Genomic DNA, 23,491 nt, shown 5'->3' on the forward strand with positions numbered 1-23,491 from the left:
ACGGACAGACAACCCGAAAACATAATGCCTCCGGCTACTTTGTAGCGGAGGCATAAAAAGGCCGGGCAGAGCCGCGGCCGCCTAGCACTGTAAACGCTCAAAAGGCCAAATGCGGGGTCAAAAGTGGCTGCGCATTTGGCCCTGCTCTGGAGGTAGTCTCGGCCGCGGCCAGGCCCGGGCTTTTCTCACTGTAAACCAGAGCTGCCAACCTGTAACTTTTAAAAATCATATTATTCAGCTTGAAAAACCATATTTTGCCTATTTTATACGTTTTTCATTATTTTCCCTATAAAATGCTATTGCAACTACATGTATGTTTCTTTGAATAAAAAAATGCGTTCAATGCCAGAAAGTTGTTTCGTGTGAATGAATTTATTACATGTACATGTACAGTGTAGTGCAGAGACACATTCATCATATGACATGGAAAATCAAAACTTGCCAGCTTCTGTCATGTGGAAGGAAGCTGGATAAATTAAAAGTTTCTTGTGTTAATGATGCAAAGAAAAGGTCCTTTCAGCCATCAATATAATCCATGATACCAATATACAGTCAAATCAAATCTGTTCGTTCATGCACTAGAGCCAGAGACAAAACTGGTGGCAGCTTTTTTACACTTTTCCAATAGTTTGTCTGGAAACTTCATGTCATAGCTAGGGACCTTCATTGCTTGATTTCTTAGTTTTTTTGTCAGAATATCTGACAATGTTGTTGTCTTGAGACTGGGCCTGAACTCTGTTGAATTCTTTCTTACAATGCTGAAGAGTCGCTCATCATCAGCATTGCTGTGCGGTAATGCTAGAATTGCATGCATGAGTTTTCCCAAGTTGTCATATTTCAACTTATCAGTCACATGGTCTTTCAAGGTTCTGATCTCTGTCCACACTTCATCTGCTCTCTTGTCTAGGGAGACATTCAAGAGTGGATCAACCTGATACGGCAGGAACTCCAGTTCAACAATGTCCAGTTTGTCCTCCATATGGAATTTATGACAGAAGAAAGATAGAGATGAGAATGAGACATCTAACCTTTTTCCTGGGTTAGTAACTTGTGCATGGCAAATCACCTCATCCTCTAATGGGAATTTTGCAATCACATAGTCTGTTACAGCAACGAAGTACTTTCTGACTGATTCGTAGAATTCCTTCCTTTGGTTGTCAGAGAACTTTGAGTTTGCAAGAAGCTCTTTTACATTCTGTCCCACAACAAGGTCCTTGTCATCTTTCTGGTTCGATTTGTCCTTATAAGCACACTCCTGTAGGGAAGACGCACCAACAACTGCTGCAGGTTTGACAAACCTAATCAATACATCCCGTAGAAAATCCTGGAATTTCTGGCGAAGGAGGTTGATTTGGGGGGCCTCTTCTTGCAACTCGAGGTTAAGTTTGTTAAAAAGAGGTGTTGAGTAGAGCAAAAACATGCAGTATAGTTTGTTGCAATCAGTTAGCTGAGCATGAATTGCTGCTGCTTTCCCCGCTGGTGGTACACTTACTGATGTGGAAGCATTGCTCTTTTTGGTCTCAGACTTTGAAGTATTCCCTCCACTGCTTGCATTCAAAGGACCTTGTGTAGTCTTCCTAGTTGGAGTAAGTTTAGAGACCTTGGATTTTTCTTTCCAAACTGAACTTGCAAATGCACTCTCTCCTCTTGATGGAACTTTCTGGATTCCAGGTGCAACTGCAGGACTCTTCTTGGACCCAGAAAATATCTGACTCTGTTTGTGAACAACTTTGCACTTGCTTTGCAGAACTGAACTGGGCCTTTTCTTTATGGAGCTCTGTCCAGCACTTGGAGCACTTTTTGACTGCCCATCTGCCTTCTCTTGTGATACCTTTTGCTTCTTTGGGTTCCTATCCTCATTGTCTTTCTTCCGTTTACCTCCAAGAAGCTCCTGTTCCTGTGAGCTTTGACCTGCTCTGTCTGCAGAATCATGTGTAGTAACCTTAGCCTTCTGTTTTCTTGGTGGACTAGCTCCTTCAGACTCTGCCTCCAATCTGAAGTATTCTTTGATAGGCACCCACTGCTCAATAAGCCTTCCTAGAGCTCTTTCCATGGACAACCAGCGGGTACATACATGCTTCAGAATTGCATGGTTTTCTGCTCCACACATCTGTTGTACTTCCTTGAAGGCTTTATGTCTCTTGCTCGACTTTTCTAGGTAGTAGAAGATTGGAGTAAGGATATCAACAGGCGAGAATGGTAGCACATTCACTCCCTTTTCAGCAGAGAGGTGCAACAGGTGACATGGGCACCCCAAGATGAAGATGTCTTCATTTTCCTTTTTCACAAACAATGCAACACCACTTAGCCTTCCCATCATTACAGCTGCGTTGTCAGCAGAATATGCAATTACATTCTTCCATGGGATATTGTTCTCCTTTAAAACACCGTCCATGAGAAGAAAAATGTTTTTGCCTGTTGACCGCTCCTTGGTTGTTGCAATTTCTAGGAGACAGCTTACAACTCTACCAATATCAGCATCATAGTATCTGACGATAATGGGATAAAGTTGCTCCTCACAACCCCTGTCACTACTGCCATCCGTTGAGATTGAAAATGGCTCTGTTCTTAACTTGTCAACCAGGTCAGCTGTAATAAAAATGAAACATAATGTAACATTAATACTTGTGAATAATTGCCCAATGGAATAGAGTCTAAATCATTAATTTCGATTTGTAAACTTATTCTCTTGCCTTGGTATCAACGGCATGCTAGCAACACTCAACAGATACTGAGATAGTACATTGGATAATTTTATATTTTTCTACGTTAACCCACACCAATAATTGAAATAAAGAAGCCAATGTGAATGACCATCGACCAACCATCTATCAAATATTAAGGCATAGAAACCAAAAACCAACGACGGTCAACCAAACATTAAATAAAAGAGGCCAAAGACCATCAAAAAATAAATATATAACTTTTATAAACAGTAAGGTATTTTGCAGTTACCATGGTTACATGTGTCATGTGTGGTCTAGAATCTAGAGTCTAAGCCCAAACTTCAAAATTTTTACAGTTTTATTAAGTCATTGATGTGATTTGCGGAACTTAAATAAACTTTGCCTACCTTTAGCTTCTTGACCCAGGGTTCTTGCAATAGCCGTCGTCTTCGTACGTCTACAACTAAAACGTGCAGCAATATTGCTATCAGGGAACATCGCTTTCACAAGATTGGTGAAATGATCGGCTGCAGCAAGTGCAATATTGTGATTAAGCCTGAGTCATTACGGTTTTTGTGCTAAACGTTTAACCGTTAAAAGTATACGGGCGGTTTCGTTTAACCGTTTGATAATAATCTGAAAAAGTGAAAATACAGTATTTGTAATAGCGATGTAGCTCGGAACGCCTGATGGTCTTCATACTGTCGGGCTGAGCATTCCAAGCCGGATTATGGCACATTTTGGGTCATCCTGATAAACAGAGACCAGTAATAAACAACATAAAACATGTCTTATTATTCCTCATCTGAATCTGATATCATGATTGACCTTGCAAAGTTACGCTGTGAAGATAGCTTGATCTGTGACGTGTTTATATATGCCTTTGCAATGCAATGTTTGCACGTGGTCAGGGAGAGAGCTCCCTGCATGTATCATTGCCATATGAAATTATGTGGAAGTGTGTATCACACACACCCAAGACACACCCTGCAATGAGCTGATCCAAGTTAGTGACCAATCAGGAAGGTTCTCTAGCTATGTGGGTGGAGTTTGATACCAGCATAAATTACAGGTTGGTGACCGCGCGTGCTTTCACCTTACCCAGTTCAGTGGGAGGTCAAGAAGCCACGCCCACATGTGTGCATGTGACAAGCATGAGCTCTCCATCTGTGTGTATGTACAGTGTATTTGGGCGCCGGAGGTTTGTGTGTACATGTGTGTGTGACTGAGCGAGCATGCATGGGCTAGCATGTCCCTGCATGGACATGAGAGAGTGAAGAAGTAAGACAAGTGAGACTAGATAGAAAGAGTGGCTGTGTTAATCGGCTGAATTGAAGAATGATCAAAAACTTAAATTACTCACAATATCCAAGACTTTGTTATTATAATACATATCAACTCCGTATCACATTGATATTTCTAAAACTTCAATTATTATTGTTATCCTTATTTTTGTATTTTATTTATATATATGAACATTATTTTAGGGGGTGAGTCGGCAAGGGATGGATATTAATATTGAGAGAGAGAGAGAGAGAGAGAGAGACTCGGGGGAGAAGGGATGTGAGAGGAACTGACCATCGAATGTGTAAACATTTAGAACTTTGCTTGTGAGAGTGCAGTAATAAGAAAAGGTACATGAGCGATGAACACATTGCAGAGAGAAGGGAATAAAGAGGGTGAGAAAAGAGAGAAGGGGGCTGGTTGTTTTATTGTTTACAAATTCATTCATGGAGATTACTGCTGCCAGAAAGCTGGCGCGCAGCGGCCAGGGTGTAACATTACATTGCGGTTTATTTAGCACATTCCAAAATGTATGCAAATAACGGTTAAACGGAGCGAGAAATGCTAAACGGTTTTGATGAATGCGGTCAGATAACCGTCGGTTAAACGGTTTGACTCAGGCCTAATTGTGATCGATAAAATAGTTGGTCATTAGCGTTTCGGATCTGATCACTGATACATCCGTTTTGGTTTTCATGGAAGATGCGATGTTTGGCGATTTCTCAGAGGCACTCATTGCATTTAGATGTTTTTTTGTCTTGAGGTGGGCTACGATCTGATTACTGCCTCCCTGAGCGATGGTGAAGTCAGCTCCTCCACAGAGTTTGCAACATGCACTAAACTTGTCTCGCTTCGAAGCAATAATACTACTCCATTTGGCTGCGTACTCTGGTTTAAACCTCTGCTTCCGTACTTTCCCTGTAATTTTCGAAGATGATGCCATTATTCTTCAATAATAATCCACGATATATTATAGTCCAAGAAAAGCTGCACGAAGCACGAAGACATCGAAGGTATAAAACAGCGGCAAGATCGAACAAAAATCGCACATGCACAATACACACGCTGATTTCCGTACATCAACAACTTCGAACATCGCATGTACGTACACACACACACAGCAACATCTATTAACATGTGCATGCAGCGCACACTATACACAGCGTCTATTGACACGTGCGAGTGCGCGAATACATTCATGCATGTACTGTACGGTGATGGGCATCCCTTGCAATCGCCTGCATTTGTATGTGCGTGCGCCCGCGCAAGCTGTACGAATTGCTCACACAACGCAATAGCACAACAATGCATACGCTCGTTCTCACAGCCAACCACGTTCGCACAGCCATACTCAAAACTTTAAAAAAACGTATTTTACCCCCCAAAAACCTATTAATACATTAAAAACGTACTACTTGGCAGCTCTGGTCAACGCACGCAGGGCGAAATGCGCGGCCAACTGTTACCCCGAAAGTGAAAGTTCGCCTTGTATAGGAAATTGGGGAAAAGATTCACTGCAAATATCCTGCGCTCGCGACCAGATCTGCACTGTGACCCCCGGCGCGCCCCCCAAATAATCGTTTGTTTACATGCAGAGCGCCACTACGACAAAATATTGAAAGGTTACAATTTAGGCCGTGGCCGAGCCTGCCACTGTAAACGCACAAAATTGCGGGGCCGAGTAGGCCTGGCTCGGCTACGGCCCGGCCTGGCCCTTTTCTCACTGTTAAGGGGGTCTAACTTACCAATAGCAATCTCCAGAGGGCTCCAGCTTTTCAGTGTCTGTCTTATCCCCGCTATCTTGGGATGAGACCGTCACATCATCCGAGATGTTCTCCTTGCTCTCCACCTCCATCATCACATCTTCCACCATGGATGCTGCCTCCTCCTGCATAGACTCCTGCTCCAGTGTTCGCTCCTCCTCCTCGGTGGTCGTCGTCATGGTTTCCAGGATGCTTGTTTCCACCGTCTCCTGCACATGGACGAGAGCAAAGAAGAGATGTGCAATTTTAAAGGGACTTGGTAACATTGTTAAGATGAGAGAAAATGGTGTTAAGGTAGTGAATTCAATGAATGCTAGATGTACAATTGGAGATAATCTGAAAGTTTGAGTGGAAACAGACCATTATTAATGATACAAATTGGGAAAAACTGATATGATCGATTCTTGAATTCTCCCAACTATTTTAATATAATTTAGTTAAATTTGAGGGTGAATGTAAATCGTCACAAAGCAATGAATTGGTACTATATACCATTCCAGACATATCAGTGTTGAAAGATTTTTAAAAGCCTGTTTTATGTCTTATTTTTCTTGGAAAAACGGTTGGAAAAATTCAAAAATTGGTTGGGAGAATTAACTATTAGAGGGTGTCGCACAGTGACGCCTTCAAAGAAAGCAATAAATATCTTTGTGGTTTGAGAATTTTTTCAGGATTTTGTGCATGTTAGAGGGTTAGTACGGTAGAAGGAATATAATAAATAACATTTCATACAAAAATTACAAAATTTTCATCAGCCTTTAACAATGTTACCGAGTCACTTTAAGAGTCTTTGTTACTGAATTGAGCAAGGCATAGAGACAATTATATACCGCATATATATGAAGATTCTCAGCATTTGACTGGTCAAAACTGTAGGCATGAAATTTGCTACTATTGACTGTCAGGAAGAATAGTGAAAATATTGACTAGGCATAGTTCTACCTGAACGTACAATGCAAGAACGCAATGGTTGTGCATGAAGTAATGATGAATACATGCAGTGAGACATGCACATTACTCTTAGACGGGTAAATTCCTTAAAAGTAAATACATTTTGACAGATATGTTTTGTTTAAATATTTCTTTTTGAGAATTGACAAGGAAGGATGTGGTATATAAAACAAACATTGACTGCTTGTATGGGGATACAGCTAAAACTATAGCTCCTCTGTGATCTCGAGAGACTGCACTATCTATGCCCCTTCACTTCGTCTTGGGGTGCAATTACAGTTTCAAGATTACCTTGACAATATTTTTCACCATGCCCGTCCAGGCAGTCAATATTTATATATTAACTGACTCCAAAGTGCACAATTTTTCAAAGAGTTGTATTGAATTGTCAAATAATTTGTTGATAAATAGGTGCAACTATGCATCATAGTCATTCAGGGTTTCTCTAAAATTCCCAGTTACAATTCTTGCTATCACCACTACGTTATTTGGCTGCACTTTGGCCGTAGAGGGCAGCACTGGCCATGGGTATATATTGCAAAGGCACTTCCGGGTCCCATACAAATACAATGTGCCAAGAAATAATAGTTTTAGAGCCAATCAAATATAAGCAAGTAAACAACAGTTATGATGGTGCCTAAATGCAAATCTAAGAAATTATCATTGGAGTTCATGAAACCTGAACATTTTCGGAAGATCAGGGATTTGTTGACACTGCTGTAAACTCTCAGTGGAAGCCAGAGTAAACCTTGTCTCATCGTCTCCCCCATTTAAAACTTGCTGTGTTAAAAAATATAAATATACCATTACAAAAAGGATGATCTATGATTCTATGATTGATATCGGTAATAACAACCAACCTGAACCGGAATAGCCTCGCTCTCTGTCACCTCCATCGGTTCTTCTGGGGCTTCATCCTTATCACTTGCATCTTCTTCAGCTACTGGCGGTGGTACTGGCGGTGCTGGTGGTACTGTCAATGCCGGTGGTGCTACTGGTGGTGCTGGCGGCGCTGCTACTGCTGGTACTGCTTCTTCACTTGGTTCCTTTGGTTGGTCAGATGGTACAATCCCCTTGTCTTCGTTCTCATCTTCCTTAGGAGCTACTTCCTCAGGTTTCTTCTCAGCCTCTACCTTCACCTCACCCTCTGGCTTCACCTCAGTCTCCATCTCCATCGCTTCACTCTCGGCTAGGGCTGCTGCTGGCTCTTTATCACCATCTGGCTCCTCTTTTTTGTCCTCCATCAGAATTGGTTGTTCTGGTGGTGCACTTGGTGCTTCCAGCACCGGGTCACTAACAAGCACCAGGTCACTAACAAGCAAAGAAAAGAGAAAGATTGATTTGATTTTTTGTGCAGCAAGGGGCTCTGTCTCTGTATCAGGTAGGTTGAATGACATTATGACATATTTTTTTCGTTAAAGAATTCCTTATAGCAGATGGTTAGACTTGGAGTATTTCCGTCTAAAACAAACTTAACTGTATTTTTTAAATATTTTTACTTAAATGTTGTTCTGCTTGCATTTAATGCCTATGGCCATGTATGTACAGGGGAATATTTTTGATCTCGCTAACAATACATTCTTAGTCATCAACCCAACACATAGAAAAGTAGCTTACATTTACGTGCATGCGCTTTACGTTCGGCCGGTCTCAGCCATATTTGGGAAAACGCTGCAACAAGAAGGGCCCTTCTGATTGGCTATCGCTGGCTGCCATTTGCTCAACGTCATTAAATATTACATATTAATGCGAGGAGAAAGCTTGCAATTTTCTGTTTGATCTGATTTCAAAATCATAATACTCCAATCAAACCTTGATTTTGTAAGCATCCTTAGAAAATTAAGTTATTTTACCAAAGTTGAAGCCTTACTTAAAGCCTCGGTCACAAATGCCATTACAAACTGCTACGAACGCCGTACGAATGAGTTTCAGACAATGGAAATTTGAGAAGACAATGGAAAAACAGGGAGATTCGTACGAACCTTTGTGACCACATTAGTTTGATATTAAATTCTCGTTTTCGTCATAGACCTATTTAAGGTACAAACTTGTTAAATCATTGCACTGAAATGTTTGTTGATTTTTCTATTGTATGTGTAGGGTGTCTGAACGATTTTTTCAATTTTCAATTTGGGACCGTTTTTCACCATTATGGTTAAATGGTTAAAAAACAAATGTAATAAGAATGATACATTTCAAATTTCAAGACTCACAATTGTTTCTATCAAAAGATACAGCCCTTCAAAAACTCTGCAATATTCATCCAATTTTTGTCAGAATCGACGAAAAAGACGTACATGCAGAGTTATATTGTTTTGCTAAATTTAGCGAAACAGCTGCATTGCGCAATATGCAAGCGTATGCATGTTGCTAAGCTGAATGCGCAACTTGAGCGCAATCGGCAAGCTTTACGCGTTGTCACCATGGTTGTGACTGAGCGGAGCTCACGCCTCCCTATTTAGCTGATCCAAAAAATGGGGGGGGGGGGAAGAGTATCTTCTAACTGTTATCGCTTGTGATCCCTTGGGGCTAGCAAAAAAAAATAGGCGCATAGATATTTTCCTAATGTCTACATGTAGCCCTGCATAAGCTTGGGGGGCTCACTTCAGGATTGTGGCAAATTTTGGAGCTAGGATGCAAACAACATTTCAATCGCTGTTTTGACCAAGATATTTTTGCAATTCAGAGGGTGAGCCCCCTTTGGGGAATATGGAGAAAAATCTGTTCTTTCTTATAACACCTCATATATTAAGTTTCATCTTCAAGTTCACGAGCGATAAAGGTTTGAATTTCAATTTTTTCATAAAAACATTGACCAATTTCACATGATTGCGCAATGTACGTAGACTGCATAGGGATGCGTGCAATCTCTATGGGAAGGATTTTAGCACACAACATCGGGTGCGCGATCAATAGACCGAAAGCTTCAGTCTCTGATATCGACGGTTGATTCATAAACCCAATATTAAACGAGTGCTCTTTGGCCATTCGCTATGTTTTGGTAGGTTGACCCGGAAATATATCGGCCGGGTCATGTCATAGATTACTAGTTTGAATGGATGAACGGTACGTTTCATGGTTCTGAGATAAAAATTGGATAACTCATATACAGGGCTGTCAACTTTGGGGAACTGCTTCGAGGGAAGTCATATGCAAAATTTTGTTTTGCTAAATGGTAGTGGCGTAGCCTACGCAAGATTTTTTCAAGGGGGGTGTTTTAAAATTTGAAAAATCGCGCCAAAAATTTCGCAACGTCTCAGCCAGCCGCAGAATAAGCAGGGGGGGGGGGCGTGCTGGCAGGACTCTCCCACTACGAGCTATTGGGACGGCAGGAGAATGAGCGTGGTGGGGTGAGACTCCCTCCAAATGCGGGAGGGTTGACAGCCCTGCATATATGTAAGTAAGTCCGGAAATTTCGCATTTTGAAATAAGAAATAAAAAGATGCACAAATGTAAATAGGATAGAAATATTCAGTTTTTTTCTATCTAATTTATAAATCAGAAATTTAGATCTAAATATTGAAAATCGGGGGAGAAAGTGTCCGAGTAAAAAAAGGTACAGAAGTTGGGCAATCTTTCCCCCGGTGCGAGTCGTCTAGATTACCGTCTGTATCCAAAATGTATGGGGTATGTCAACAAATGTCAGTTTTATTAAAGAAATGACCCATATCATTATCAGTCGGTTATTTCTATCTAGCGATCAGACACCCTAGTATATGTATATGTGTATGTATGTTTAGTGTATGTCAGTTATGTGTGAAGTGCGTCACCTGTATGTAAAGCATGACATATCAGTGTGTTTGGTATATTTTTGTATGGTCAATCAACACTATTCAACTCTCTCGCTTTAATGAAAACTAAAGTTAGGGAGGTCAATGCCCGGGCATAAGGCTTCTACGTCTACGATTTGTGCACTCGTCATCCAAGTCAGAAAATTACCAGAAAGAAAAAAAACAAGATAAAAGTATCTATTGAATTATAACATATATACCAAACATACAATTGTTCACTCCACAACATACCTATAAACACGGATCTGTAACGGTCTTTCACCATTTGTTGACCATCTTGCAGATTTTGACGTATTTGAATCCAATAATTGTGGTAGCAGACGAACATGACGCACACACAAGAGAAACTAGACGGCGCAGAGGTTTGCTCACTAAAATCCTTCTCATCGACAGAAGGTAGACCCTAAAAATATGGAATCCGCTTTAAGTCAAGGAACTTTTGATAGAGATTAACATATCAGATGTGCACAAATGCCACTTCTAACAACTAGAAAATATAAACAAAAAAGATTATATCTTTTTAAATACAGATTTTTTAAAAACTGCACATTCGAAGGTAGATAGAGTACAATGTTTATGTCAATCTTGCGTTGGTTTGAGGCCGATAGCTACAGCCATCTCAAAATGAGAAGGAAAATTGTGAACAGTGATGTCATTGTTCGAGTCAAATTTAGAGGTTATTGCGACATATTATATGAATATGTATGAGCTCCGGTCAGATCGAGCGCAAAACAAATTTGGTGTGGTCTCACACATAGTACCTTATTCTCACAGCACTAGACACGAGTGTCGTGCAGTAATGTATGAGAAGTGTTAAAAAAGATATTTCAGTAAAAAAAAAAGTCTACGTGAGCAGTCTATACTCCAATTGAGAAGTGGAATGAAAGCCATGACTTGAAGGTGTGTGTTTATATGATACATGGTTAGTGAATGTGTTACGTATAGCGAGAGAGAGAGAGAGGGAGAAATAATACAGTACACGTCTGCGTACGTACGTTGCATGCAGTCCTATTGTTGATTCCGTATTGTGTCTCCCAGCTCAGTAACCAGTGTGTTGACTCACCACGCGGAAACTACAACAACACTCAAATTTGTCTGTCATCTTGGTTTGAAAGTAATCTTTCTAATAGATCTCAATATGTAGTTTATAATAATAATTCCTCAAATTTTTTTTCTATAACAAATGGTGTACCACAAGGTTCTATCCTAGGTACTCTTTTGTTTTTAATTTACATTAATGATCTTATACATTCTTCTAAAAACGACATTGTTACTATTATTTGTGACAAGTCACAAGCACAAATCAGCGCGTTCAACTGCACCTCGATGTTAAATGAAGGTCCTTCCCTGCGTGGGTTTTCGTAAAAAAAAAAAAAAAAAAAAAAAAACAGGTGCGCCTTATACACAGAGATTTGCGGTACTTTCTTTTAAACTTTGTTTTATTATAAATAAATAGTAATTAAAAAGTTAGATTTTGGTATTGGCCTCCCTACTAAACTAAGTCCACACATACATGTGTAGGTGCATTACTATCCTGGCTGTGTAGTAAAAGCTGTGCTGTTGATTCTCAACATTTCAAACACCACTGTACAAAACTCAACTGATTTCAATAAAAATTGGTACTTTAGTGACAATTGATGACACCTACATGTAAATAGCAGTAAAATACATTTTTCACCTTACTTTTAATACCGGTAAGTTAAAAAGAAATATTTAAAAATTCAAATTGTAAGTCTAGTGTCAAATTTGCTGATCAGCCCAATCGGTCCTATTGTATGCAGTCTATGCAATATTGTGTGGTGTGTATATCTGTGTATAATACCTGCCTCACAGCAAGTATGTAGTGCTAGAGGTCAATACGCATTAGCATTGACTCTCTTAGACAGAAATAACCGTCTGATATGGGTCATTTCTTTAATAAAACTGACATTTGTTGACATTCCCCATATACAGACAGTACGCCAGAGATCTCGTACAGTACGTTCATGCATTCGAAAAATGACCCGCGGCCGATATATTTCCAGGTGAACCTACCAAAACATAGCCAATGGCCAATCAGAGCACTCGTTTCATGGGTCAAGCAGGGCTGACTCATACGTAGCTACGGTAGCTATTGGACGTTGAATGAATATTCATCAACTAAAACCAAGATGGCTAGCAACGAATAAATGACTACGAGACTTTCTCGGATTAATCATTAATTTAGGATCTAAATGAGCAAGCTATCGTAAGTCAAATAAGCAATATATATGTTATTTTTAATTAGACTCTTATTATTGTAATATTGCAGCATTTATGAGGATGTAAATTGTAAAGAGTGAAAATCTTGTTGCATATCTCATTCATCGCGGTCCGACCGAACCGAACCATTTGTTCCGTACAGTCCCCATAGGACGAACTTCGATCAGTCTCTATAATCGGAGGTCTAGTGGAGCTAGACGTAGTCTCAGTGGAACAACCGACGATATAGAGAGACTAAAGCTTTTGGTCTATGACTCTCTATGCTTTGCTGGAGTGACTTAAGTCAAACTCAAAACTGCTCAAGCAGTCAGCCAATGCCATGCCCATAGGAGCGTGTTAATTCTGTTAATTATGTGTACAGCTCTCAGCTCAGCAGTGAGTAAAGTTAACGTGCCCAATACGCATTGAAACCTATTAGCATTTAACACTGCATCCTACGTGTTGCTGGTGTGGATGCCTATCTTTCAACACAGCTCGAAAAGTTTAGTTATAGGCCCAGCAGGTGATAATCCTGTTGAGTCTTCCCACAGATCCAGCAATGGACCTATTGTATTAAGGAACAAACTCTTTACTTACTTACTTTACTTTAATACACGATGTTGTAGGTCTAAGCCTGTTCATCGATCCAGGATTCTTCCAGGGAACTGTGATTTGTGGAGGGAGGAGGTTGTGTAAAACATGAAACAACAGACAACACCTAGACCGGCTCATACAGAAGGCTTGCGTTCTTTGACCAGTGACTATCCAGTCTATTCTTTAATGAGTTGACTGACCCAGCTGCCACAACATTTTCTGGGAGACTGTTCCACAGCTCCACGACTCTATTGCTAAAAAAGTATTTTCTGATATCTAGTCTTGAATATTTCTTTTCTAGTTTTCTAGAGTGACCTCGAGTTCTATCTTCTGTACTCAACTTAAAGGGAATCTCTTAAAACAGTACACTTATCAGGATGAAAGCGAAGCTGCCATTTCTCAGCCCATTCTTCCATCCGTGACAGATCCTCTTGAAGCTGCTTTCTTAAATTTGCAGTATCAGCACGGACATACAACTTTGTATCATCTGCAAACATTGAAATATTTGAGTTCACAAGGTCATTGACAAAAAGCAAAAATAAACACGGACCCAACACACTGCCCTGTGGCACTCCACTCAGTACTTTGCCCCACTTAGACTGCTTGCCTCTGACCACTACTCTTTGCTGCCGTCCACTCAGAAAAGACTCTAACCATGCCAGTACATTCCCACGGACTCCATATGACTCTAATTTGAGAAGCAGCCGGTGGTGAGGCACCGTATCGAACGCCTTCATAAAGTCTAAATATATCGCATCTACTGTGCCTCCATCATCCAAAATCTGTGTCCACTGGTCCAACACCTCTAAAAGATTGGTAATGCAAGACCGACCAACTACAAACCCATGCTGGTGAACTGAAATCAAATCATTCGTCATAAGATGGTCAAGCAATTGCTTACGCACAAGATTTTCCATCATTTTACAAATAATGCTTGTTAGACTAACTGGCCTATAATTTTTACTATCACCTTTGTTACCTTTCTTGAAAATTGGGGTAACATTAGCAGATTTCCAGTCCTGGGGTAGCTGTTTACTTTCAAGACTCTTTTGGAAAAGAATAGAAATTGGTAGAGCTAACACATCTGCTAGTTCTTTAAGTAGACGGGGATGTATGTTGTCAGGCCCCGGAGACTTATTAGGCTTAAGTCTACGCAGTAGTTCAAACACATCTCCTGACGTAATTTGTATGTCGTCTAGTGGAGTGTCAAATTCAACATCTGAGGGGAGAGGGATATCTTGTAAATCTTCCTTCGTGAAAACTGAAGAGAAGAAATCTTGCAAAACATCTGCCTTTTCCTGATCCGTTTCTGTTTTACTCCCATCAGGTTTAGTTAAATTACAGACAATTTCCCAAGTTGTTATTTTTGAGTTTACATATGACCAGAAGGCTCTTGCATTCTTCTTAACTCCTGAGGCTATATATTTCTCATATGAATTCACCGCCTCCCTACACTGCCACCTTGCTTGATTGCTGGATCTACTATAACGTCTTTGCTGTTCAATTTCTGCATTAGAAAACTTTTCCCGATTTTTTTCGCTTTTCATCTCTTGCCACTTTCTGAAATGTCTATGTTTTTCTCTAACAACTTCCAGAGTCTCTCTGTTCATCCAATGTTTTTTCCTCTGACCTACATTTAGTTTTAGTGTTTTCTTTGGTGTATAACGATTAAAGATGTCGAACTATGGGAGGGCATTACAAGACATTGTCTTACTATTAAAGATAAACTCCAGTAGATCTAGAGTAGTGGCTCCGGTCTGCGGCCGATCGGCGGGAACTGCCGATTCTATTTTTATTGGAATACTCACAGAATACTTCAATACCCTCAATAAAAAGTCCATATACTTACTTATTAAATAGAAGTCACAAATAACCTAACTGACCCACAGCGTGGTCAGCATTGACCACGTTTCGAAATGCTTCGAGTTCCCCGGTTTGCGGGCACGCATTACCGGTTTGCGGCACGCATACGTCACAAAGCTTTATGCGCTACATCAGGATGAAAGCATGTACCAAATTACTACGGGCAACCCAAATTCTCATGTTTATCTGTTGCTACGGTAAATTTGTCAAGTTTTAAACAATTTCACCTTTTCCTCGAATGGATCATCCCATCCGGGGGTAAGTACTACTAGAAACTATTGGGTCATAGCGGGTACACACATCAGCACACATACCATCATACACGATCCCGCATGTTATGTGTGTATTAACACCCCCCGCCGCAAACCAGAAAAAACACGTAATTACGTGCCGGGTTGCGGCCACCCCATGCAACTGGCCATGCGGTGGCACAATCAAAATATCTGCGATAGGAGACAGACCACAGCCATCATACTTCCACAAAAACATCAAATTTCACCTCCAATCGGACAAATATCGGACAAATAGAGCTACAATATTGATCTAGTCATGCCTCGATCTCTTAACTTAAAAGTTAGCACCTGCTGGAATTTTCATCGGCGACTGGTGCCGTAGATTTCCGACATCGCTGACGGATACTCCGTACCGACAGGAGCACCTGTTACGGACGTTTTTGGCAAAGCAGAACTTACCGTGGAATCCGCGGTAGGTTTCAATGATTATTATCGAGTCATATTCATTTTATTTTTAAAACAAATACCCCTGGCCGCAAACCGGGCGATGCCGCAAACCGGAGACTCTACTCTACTGGTAAAAAAAAAAAAAAAAATTCTCACAGAATCAAATGAAACTTACACTGAATGTTCAAGATTACAAATAAATGACATGTGCCAAACAATTTTGGAAGAAAATGTATACTGGCCGAGTAATGACCATAGAAAGACAAGGAAATCAAGGTAGTACTAGCCCCGACACCATGTGTGTTGTCCCATATATAGCTTTCTATGTGAGTGCTTGTTACTTTACCAAGACTCGGTCAAATTTATTATGATTTTGATGACTCCAGAACCTTGCAGTGCACACCAATACTTACATGCTACATGATCAACTGTTTCTGATCCTTTCCACACCTTTTCTTTCACAATGCAATCGCATTACCAGTAGGCCTACTAAAGTTTATCTTTAAGGAGCCCGAAAGGACAGGTGAATACAGGTGAACAACCCGAAAGGACAGGTGAATACAGGTGAACAACCCTAAAAATAAAATGTGTTCATCACCAGCACAACCTCACACAAACTTACACAAGTCGGACTGAGCCTCATTCATGACATTCTTATATCAACTTAGATGATACTAATTGGGTATAGTCTAGTAAGACATGTATGTGTTTAAAATCCGTTATACTTATAGGTCTAGATCTAACTAGTTTGTAGAGAAGTTTATAGATCTAGAGTCTATTACGAATATTATCAAATTAATATTCAAATAACTTGAAACCCATCAATACAAAAACAATGTTTTAGAAGAAGAGAATAAAATTACGAACCTGTCTTTGTTTTCCGCCATCACATCTTTCAACAGGTTCAAGCGATCGCGAGCCTCTTTTGGTAGTTTTTCGTTGTTTAAATTTCGTTTTGTAGAAGAATAGATCTAGACCCGGCGCTAATTCAGCAAGGTATCGAAAATATAGCCTACTAAAACAGACCCCAAATTTCGGTAAATAAATAATCAAATGTCCCAATGAAGATAATGGTTTGAGAGGCGTTATGTTTCTTACCTGTTTCGTGTCAATTTTGTTGTATTTGGGAGAGTATTTTTCTGAAAAACATTGATTTTAGCATGCACTTTTTCACAGGTTTCACGCCAAACCGCAGCACAATACAAATGCATAGCCCTACTGTATGGTGGATTGCGTGCGCGGTCGCGCGCTCCTGTGTGAAGTTATCTACCTTATGTAATGAGGATATGGGACAGCAGATAATAGTTGCCAATTTGAGTATATCTAAAATGTATTAAATAAAATGAAATAGTTTTGATTACAGAGTGGTCTTATTCGTTATTACTATGTTGATGGGAGAGAGAGAGAGAAGGAAAAAAGGAAAAGGGGGAAGAGAATATAAAAGGAAAGAAAGAAGATGAAGAAGAAGAAAAGAGGGAAACAGGGGGGCCCGAAGGGCTCTTGCCTCCCCCCCCGCCAAAAATGAATAAGAGAGAGAGAGAGAGAAGGGAAAGAGAAGATAAAGGAAAGAAAGAAGAGGAAGAAGAATAAGAATAAAAGAGGGAAACGGGAGCAAAGGGCTCTTGCCTCCCCCCGCCAAAAATAGATAAGAAAGAGTGAGAGAGAGAGAAGGGAAAGGGAAAGAGAATATAAAAGGAAAGAAAGAAGAGGAAGAAGAAGAAAAGAGGGAAACAGGGGTGCCCGAAGGGCTCTTGCCTCCCCCCGCCAAAAAATATATAAGAGAGAGAGAGAGAAGGGAAAGAGAATATAAAGGGAAAGAAAGAAGAGGAAGAAGAAGAAAAGAGGGAAACAGTGGGGCCCGAAGGGCTCTTGCCTCCCCCCGCCAAAAAATAAATAAGAGAGAGTGGGAGAGAGAGAAGGGAAAGGGAAAGAGAATATAAAAGGAAAGAAAGAAGAGGAAGAAGAAGAAAAGAGGGAAAGAGGGAAACGGGTGGGCGGCGAAGGGCTTACCTCAACCCCCCCCCCCCCGCTTAAAAAAATATATAAGAGAGAGAGAGAGAGAAGGGAAAGGGAAAGAGAATATAAAAAGAAATAAAGAAAGAAGAGGAAAAAGAAGAGGAAAAAGAAGAAAAAAGGGAAACGGGGGCGAAGGGCTCTTGCCTCCTCCCCCCCCCCCCCCCCGCCCAAAAAAAAATAAGAGAGAGAGAAGGTAAAGAGAAGATAAAGGAAAGAAAGAAGAGGAGGAACAATACGAATAAAAGAGGGAAACGGGGGCAAAGGGCTCTTGCCTCCCCCCCCGCCAAAAAATAAATAAGAAAGAGTGAGAGAGAGAAGGGAAAGGGAAAGAGAATATAAAAGGAACGAAAGAAGAGGAAGAAGAAGAAAAGAGGGAAACAAGGGGACCCGAAGGGCTCTTGCCTCCCCCCCCCCCCGCCAAAAAATCAGTAAAAAAGAGTGAGAGAGAGAGAAGGGAAAGGGAACGAGAATATAAAGGGAAAGAAAGAAGAGGAAGAAGAAGAAAAGAGGGAAACAGTGGGGCCCGAGGGCTCTTGCCTCCCCCCGCCAAAAAATAAATAAGAGAGAGTGGGAGAGAGAGAAGGGAAAGGGAAAGAGAATAAAAAAGGAAAGAAAGAAGAGGAAGAAGAAGAAAAGAGGGAAAGAGGGAAACGGGTGGGCGGCGAAGGGCTCTTACCTCAACCCCCCCCCCCCGCTTAAAAAAATATATAAGAGAGAGAGAGAGAGAGAAGGGAAAGGGAAAGAGAATATAAAAAGAAATAAAGAAAGAAGAGGAAAAAGAAGAGGAAAAAGAAGAGGAAAAAAAGAAAAAAGGGAAACGGGGGCGAAGGGCTCTTGCCTCCTCCCCCCCGCCCAAAAATAAATAAGAGAGAGAGAGAAGGGAAAGAGAAGATAAAGGAAAGAAAGAAGAGGAGGAACAATACGAATAAAAGAGGGAAACGGGGGCAAAGGGCTCTTGCCTCCCCCCCCCCCCCCGCCAAAAAATAAATAAGAAAGAGTGAGAGAGAGAAGGGAAAGGGAAAGAGAATATAAAAGGAACGAAAGAAGAGGAAGAAGAAGAAAAGAGGGAAACAGGGGGACCCGAAGGGCTCTTGCCTCCCCCCCCCGCCAAAAAATCAGTAAGAAAGAGTGAGAGAGAGAGAGAAGGGAAAGGGAACGAGAATATAAAGGGAAAGAAAGAAGAGGAAGAAGAAGAAAAGAGGGAAACAGTGGGGCCCGAAGGGCTCTTGCCTCCCCCCGCCAAAAAATAAATAAGAGAGAGTGGGAGAGAGAGAAGGGAAAGGAAAGAGAATATAAAAGGAAAGAAAGAAGAGGAAGAAGAAGAAAAGAGGGAAACAGGGGGGCCCGGAGGGCTCTTGCCTCCCCCCCCCGCCAAAAAAATCAGTAAGAAAGAGTGAGAGAGAGAGAGAGAGAGAAGGGAAAGGGAAAGAGAATATAAAAGGAAAGAAAGAAGAGGAAGAAGAAGAAAAGAGGGAAACAGGGGGGGGGGCCCGAAGGGCTCTTGCCTCCTCCCCCCCCGCCCGGTTGGGGGCCTCTTTTATTCTTATTCTTCTTCCTCTTCTTTCTTTCCTTTATCTTCTCTTTCCCTTCTCTCTCTCTCTAATTATTTTTTGGCGGGGGGGGGGGAGCAAGAGCCCTTCGGGCCCCCTGTTTCCCTCTTTTCTTCTTCTTCCTCTTCTTTCTTTCCTTTTATATTCTCTTTCCCTTTCCCTTCTCTCTCTCTCTCTCTCTCACTCTTTCTTACTGATTTTTTTGGCGGGGGGGGGGGGGGAGGCAAGAGCCCTCCGGGCCCCCCTGTTTCCCTCTTTTCTTCTTCTTCCTCTTCTTTCTTTCCTTTATCTTCTCTTTCCCTTTCTCTCTCTCGCTCTTTCTTATTTATTTTTTGGCGGGGGGGGGGGGGGAGGAGGCAAGAGCCCTTCGCCCCCAACCGTTTCCCCGTTTCCCTCTTTTCTTCTTATTCTTCTTCCTCTTCTTTTTTTCTTTTTATATTATCTTTCCCTTTCCCTTCTCTCTTTATCTCTTATTTATTTTTGGGCGGGGGGGGGGGGGGGGGAGGAGGAGGCAAGAGCCCTCCGCCCACGTTTCCCTTTTTTCTTATTTTTCCTCTTCTTTCTTTCTTTCCCTTCGGGCCCCCCTGTTTCCCTCTTTTCTTCTTCTTCCTCTTCTTTCTTTCCTTTTATATTCTCTTTCCCTTTCCCTTCTCTCTCTCTCTCACTCTTTCTTATTTATTTTTTGGCGGGGTGGGGAGGGGGGGGGGGAGCCAAGAGCCCTTTGCCCCCGTTTCCCTCTTTTATTCTTATTCTTCTTCCTCTTCTTTCTTTCCTTTATCTTCTCTTTCCCTTTCTCTCTCTCACTCTTTCTTATTTATTTTTTGGCGGGGGGGGGGGGGGGGGGAGCGGGGGAGCGGGGGGGGGGGGGGGGGGGGAGGCAAGAGCCCTTCGCCCCCCAACCGTTTCCCCGTTTCCCTCTTTTCTTCTTATTCTTCTTCCTCTTCTTTTTTTCTTTTTATATTATCTTTCCCTTTCCCTTCTCTCTTTATCTCTTATTTATTTTTGGGCGGGGGGGGGGGGGAGGAGGAGGCAAGAGCCCTCCGCCCCCGTTTCCCTTTTTTCTTCTTTTTCCTCTTCTTTCTTTCCTTTTATATTCTCTTTCCCTTTCCCTTCTCTCTCTCTCTCTTATATTTTTTTTAGCGGGGGGGGGGGGGGGGGAGGCAAGAGCCCTTCGCCCCCAACCGTTTCCCCGTTTCCCTCTTTTATTCTTATTCTTCTTCCTCTTCTTTCTTTCCTTTATCTTCTCTTTCCCTTCTCTCTCTCTCTCTTATTTATTTTTGGCGGGGGGAGGCAAGAGCCCTTCGGGCCCCCCTGTTTCCCTCTTTTCTTCTTCTTCATCTTCTTTCTTTCCTTTTATATTCTCTTCCCCCTTTTCCTTTTTTTCCTTCTCTCTCTCTCTCTCCCATCAACATAGTAATAACGAATAAGACCACTCTGTAATCAAAACTATTCCATTTTATTTAATACATTTTAGATATACTCAAATTGGCAACTATTATCTGCTGTCCCATATCCTCATTACATAAGGTACATAACTTCACACAGGAGCGCGCGACCGCGCACGCAATCCACCATCAGTACAGTAGGGCTATGCATTTGTATTGTGCTGCGGTTTGGCGTGAAACCTGTGAAAAAGTGCATGCTAAAATCAATGTTTTTTAGAAAAATACTCTCCCAAATACTACAAAATTGACACGAAACAGGTAAGAAACATAACACCTCTTTAATCATTGTCTTCATTGGGACATTTGATCATTTATTTACAGAAATTTGGGGTATGAAATTTGGGGTCTGTTTTAGTAGGCTATATTTTGGATACCTTGCTACACTAGCGCCGAAACATAACGCCTCTTAAACCATTATCTTCATTGGGACAGGGATATGTGAGTTTAACTCACATATCCCTGATTGGGACATTTGATTATTTATTTACCGAAATTTGGGGTCTGTTTTAGTAGGCTATATTTTGGATTCCTTCTAGTACTACCCTGATTTTCTTATCTTTCTATGCTCATTACTCAGCCAGTATAAATTTCCTTCCAAAATTGTTGGGCACATGACATTTATTTGTAATCTTGAACATTCAGTGTAAGTTTCGTTAGATTCTGTGAGAATTCATTTTCTTTTTTTTTACCAGAACTCAAGTTTATCTTTAACAAGCCACCTAACTGAATACATATGCGTGGAGGCATGCATGCCCACAACGATATAGACTTGTTTGAGGCATTCATGCAGGACGCTGCTGAGCTGTACAAGCCAAAGGAATAGACGAGGTAAGGGTCTTAATTTTATACTTGTATTATTGTAAAGGTAACCCTAGTAAGACACCGGATCCCGCTTACCCTAGGACACCGGGTCTCGCTTACCCTAGGACTTTTTTCTATCACCTTCTCTTATGTTATTCTTTCTTTGTATCATTCTATCACTTCTTCTTTCTATCTTTCCTTATGTTATTCTTTGTTTCTTCCTTCTATCACCTTCTCTTATGTTATTCTGTGTTTTACCATTCTATCACTTTCTCTTTCTATCTTTCCTTAGACCTATGTTATTCTTTGTTTCTTCCTTATACCACCTTAATATGTTATTCTTTGTTTGTATCATTCTATCACTTTCACTTTCTATCTTTCCTTATGTTATTCTCTGTTTCTTCCTTCTATCACCTTCTCTTATGTTATTCTTTGTTTGTATCATTCTATCACTTCCTCTTTCCATCTTTCCTTATGTTATTCTTTGTTTCTTCCTTCTATCACCTTATCTTATGTTATTCTGTGTTTTACCATTCTATCACTTCCTCTTTCCATCTTTCCTTATGTTATTCTTTGTTTCTTCCTTCTATCACCTTCTCTTATGTTATTCTGTGTTTTACCATTCAATCACTTTCTCATTCTATCTTTCCTTATGTTATTCTCTGTTTCTTCCTTCTATCACCTTCTCTTATGTCATTCTGTGTTTTACCATTCAATCACTTTCTCTTTCTGTCTTTCCTTATGTTATTCTTTGTTTCTTCCTTCTATCACCTTCTCTTATGTTATTCTGTGTTTTACCATTCAATCACTTTCTCTTTCTGTGTTTCCTAATGTTATTCTTTGTTTCTTCCTTCTATCACCTTCTCTTATGTTATTCTGTGTTTTACCATTCAATCACTTTCTCTTTCTGTGTTTCCTTATGTTATTCTTTGTTTCTTCCTTCTATCACCTTCTCTTATGTTATTCTGTGTTTTACCATTCAATCACTTTCTCTTTCTATCTTTCCTTATGTTATTCTCTGTTTCTTCCTTCTATCACCTTCTCTTATGTTATTCTGTGTTTTACCATTCAATCACTTTCTCTTTCTATCTGTCCTTATGTTATTCTTTGTTTCTTCCTTCTATCACCTTCTCTTATGTTATTCTGTGTTTTACCATTCAATCACTTTCTCTTTCTGTCTTTCCTTATGTTATTCTTTGTTTCTTCCTTTTATCACCTTTTCTTATGTTATTCTGTGTTTTTCCATTCAATCACTTTCTCTTTCTGTGTTTCCTTATAGTATTCTTTGTTTCTTCCTTCTATCACCTTCTCTTATGTTATTCTGTGTTTTACCATTCAATCACTTTCTCTTTCTATCTGTCCTTATGTTATTCTTTGTTTCTTCCTTCTATCACCTTCTCTTATGTCATTCTGTGTTTTACCATTCAATCACTTTCTCTTTCTGTCTTTCCTTATGTTATTCTTTGTTTCTTCCTTCTATCACCTTTTCTTATGTTATTCTGTGTTTTTCCATTCAATCACTTTCTCTTTCTGTGTTTCCTTATAGTATTCTTTGTTTCTTCCTTCTATCACCTTCTCTTATGTTATTCTGTGTTTTACCATTCAATCACTTTCTCTTTCTGTCTTTCCTTATGTTATTCTTTGTTTGTATCATACTTTCACTTCCTCTTTCTATCTTTCCTTATGTTATTCTTTGTTTCTTCCTTTTATCACCTTCTCTTATGTTATTCTGTGTTTTACCATTCAATCACTTTATCTTTCTGTCTTTCCTTATGTTATTCTTTGTTTCTTCCTTCTATCACCTTCTCTTATGTTATTCTGTGTTTTACCATTCAATCACTTTCTCTTTCTGTCTTTCCTTATGTTA

The 23,491-nt window shown here is 40.5% G+C and overlaps 2 protein-coding genes across 5 annotated transcripts in view; both read right to left on the reverse strand.

Annotated features, from left to right (window-relative positions):
- The window catches only part of LOC584795 (set1/Ash2 histone methyltransferase complex subunit ASH2), a 40,251-nt gene extending 23,097 nt beyond the window's left edge, over positions 1-17,154 (reverse strand). For 2 of the 4 annotated variants that reach the window (XM_030979266.1, XM_030979267.1), the window contains exons 1-3: positions 16,911-17,151; positions 7,525-7,975; positions 5,696-5,922 (exon numbers count right to left, since the gene is read on the reverse strand). In XM_030979266.1, coding sequence (XP_030835126.1) covers positions 5,696-5,922; positions 7,525-7,975; positions 16,911-17,023 — 791 coding nt within the window. In that variant the 5' untranslated portion in view covers positions 17,024-17,151. The other 2 variants (XM_011676371.2, XM_030979268.1) reach the window with 2 other exon arrangements.
- LOC105443327 lies at positions 354-3,634 on the reverse strand. The gene is made up of 2 exons (XM_011676370.2): positions 3,074-3,634; positions 354-2,589 (listed from the first exon to the last, which is right to left on the reverse strand). Exons 1-2 carry the CDS (start codon positions 3,162-3,164, stop codon positions 572-574), a joined length of 2,109 nt encoding a protein of 702 aa, XP_011674672.2. The 5' UTR covers positions 3,165-3,634; the 3' UTR covers positions 354-571.
- Positions 17,155-23,491: the final 6,337 nt, after the last annotated feature.

The sequence above is a fragment of the Strongylocentrotus purpuratus genome, unplaced genomic scaffold, assembly GCF_000002235.5.
Source record: "Strongylocentrotus purpuratus isolate Spur 01 unplaced genomic scaffold, Spur_5.0 spur5_scaffold_10, whole genome shotgun sequence".
In the NCBI taxonomy this organism is placed as follows: Eukaryota; Metazoa; Echinodermata; class Echinoidea; order Camarodonta; family Strongylocentrotidae; genus Strongylocentrotus; species Strongylocentrotus purpuratus.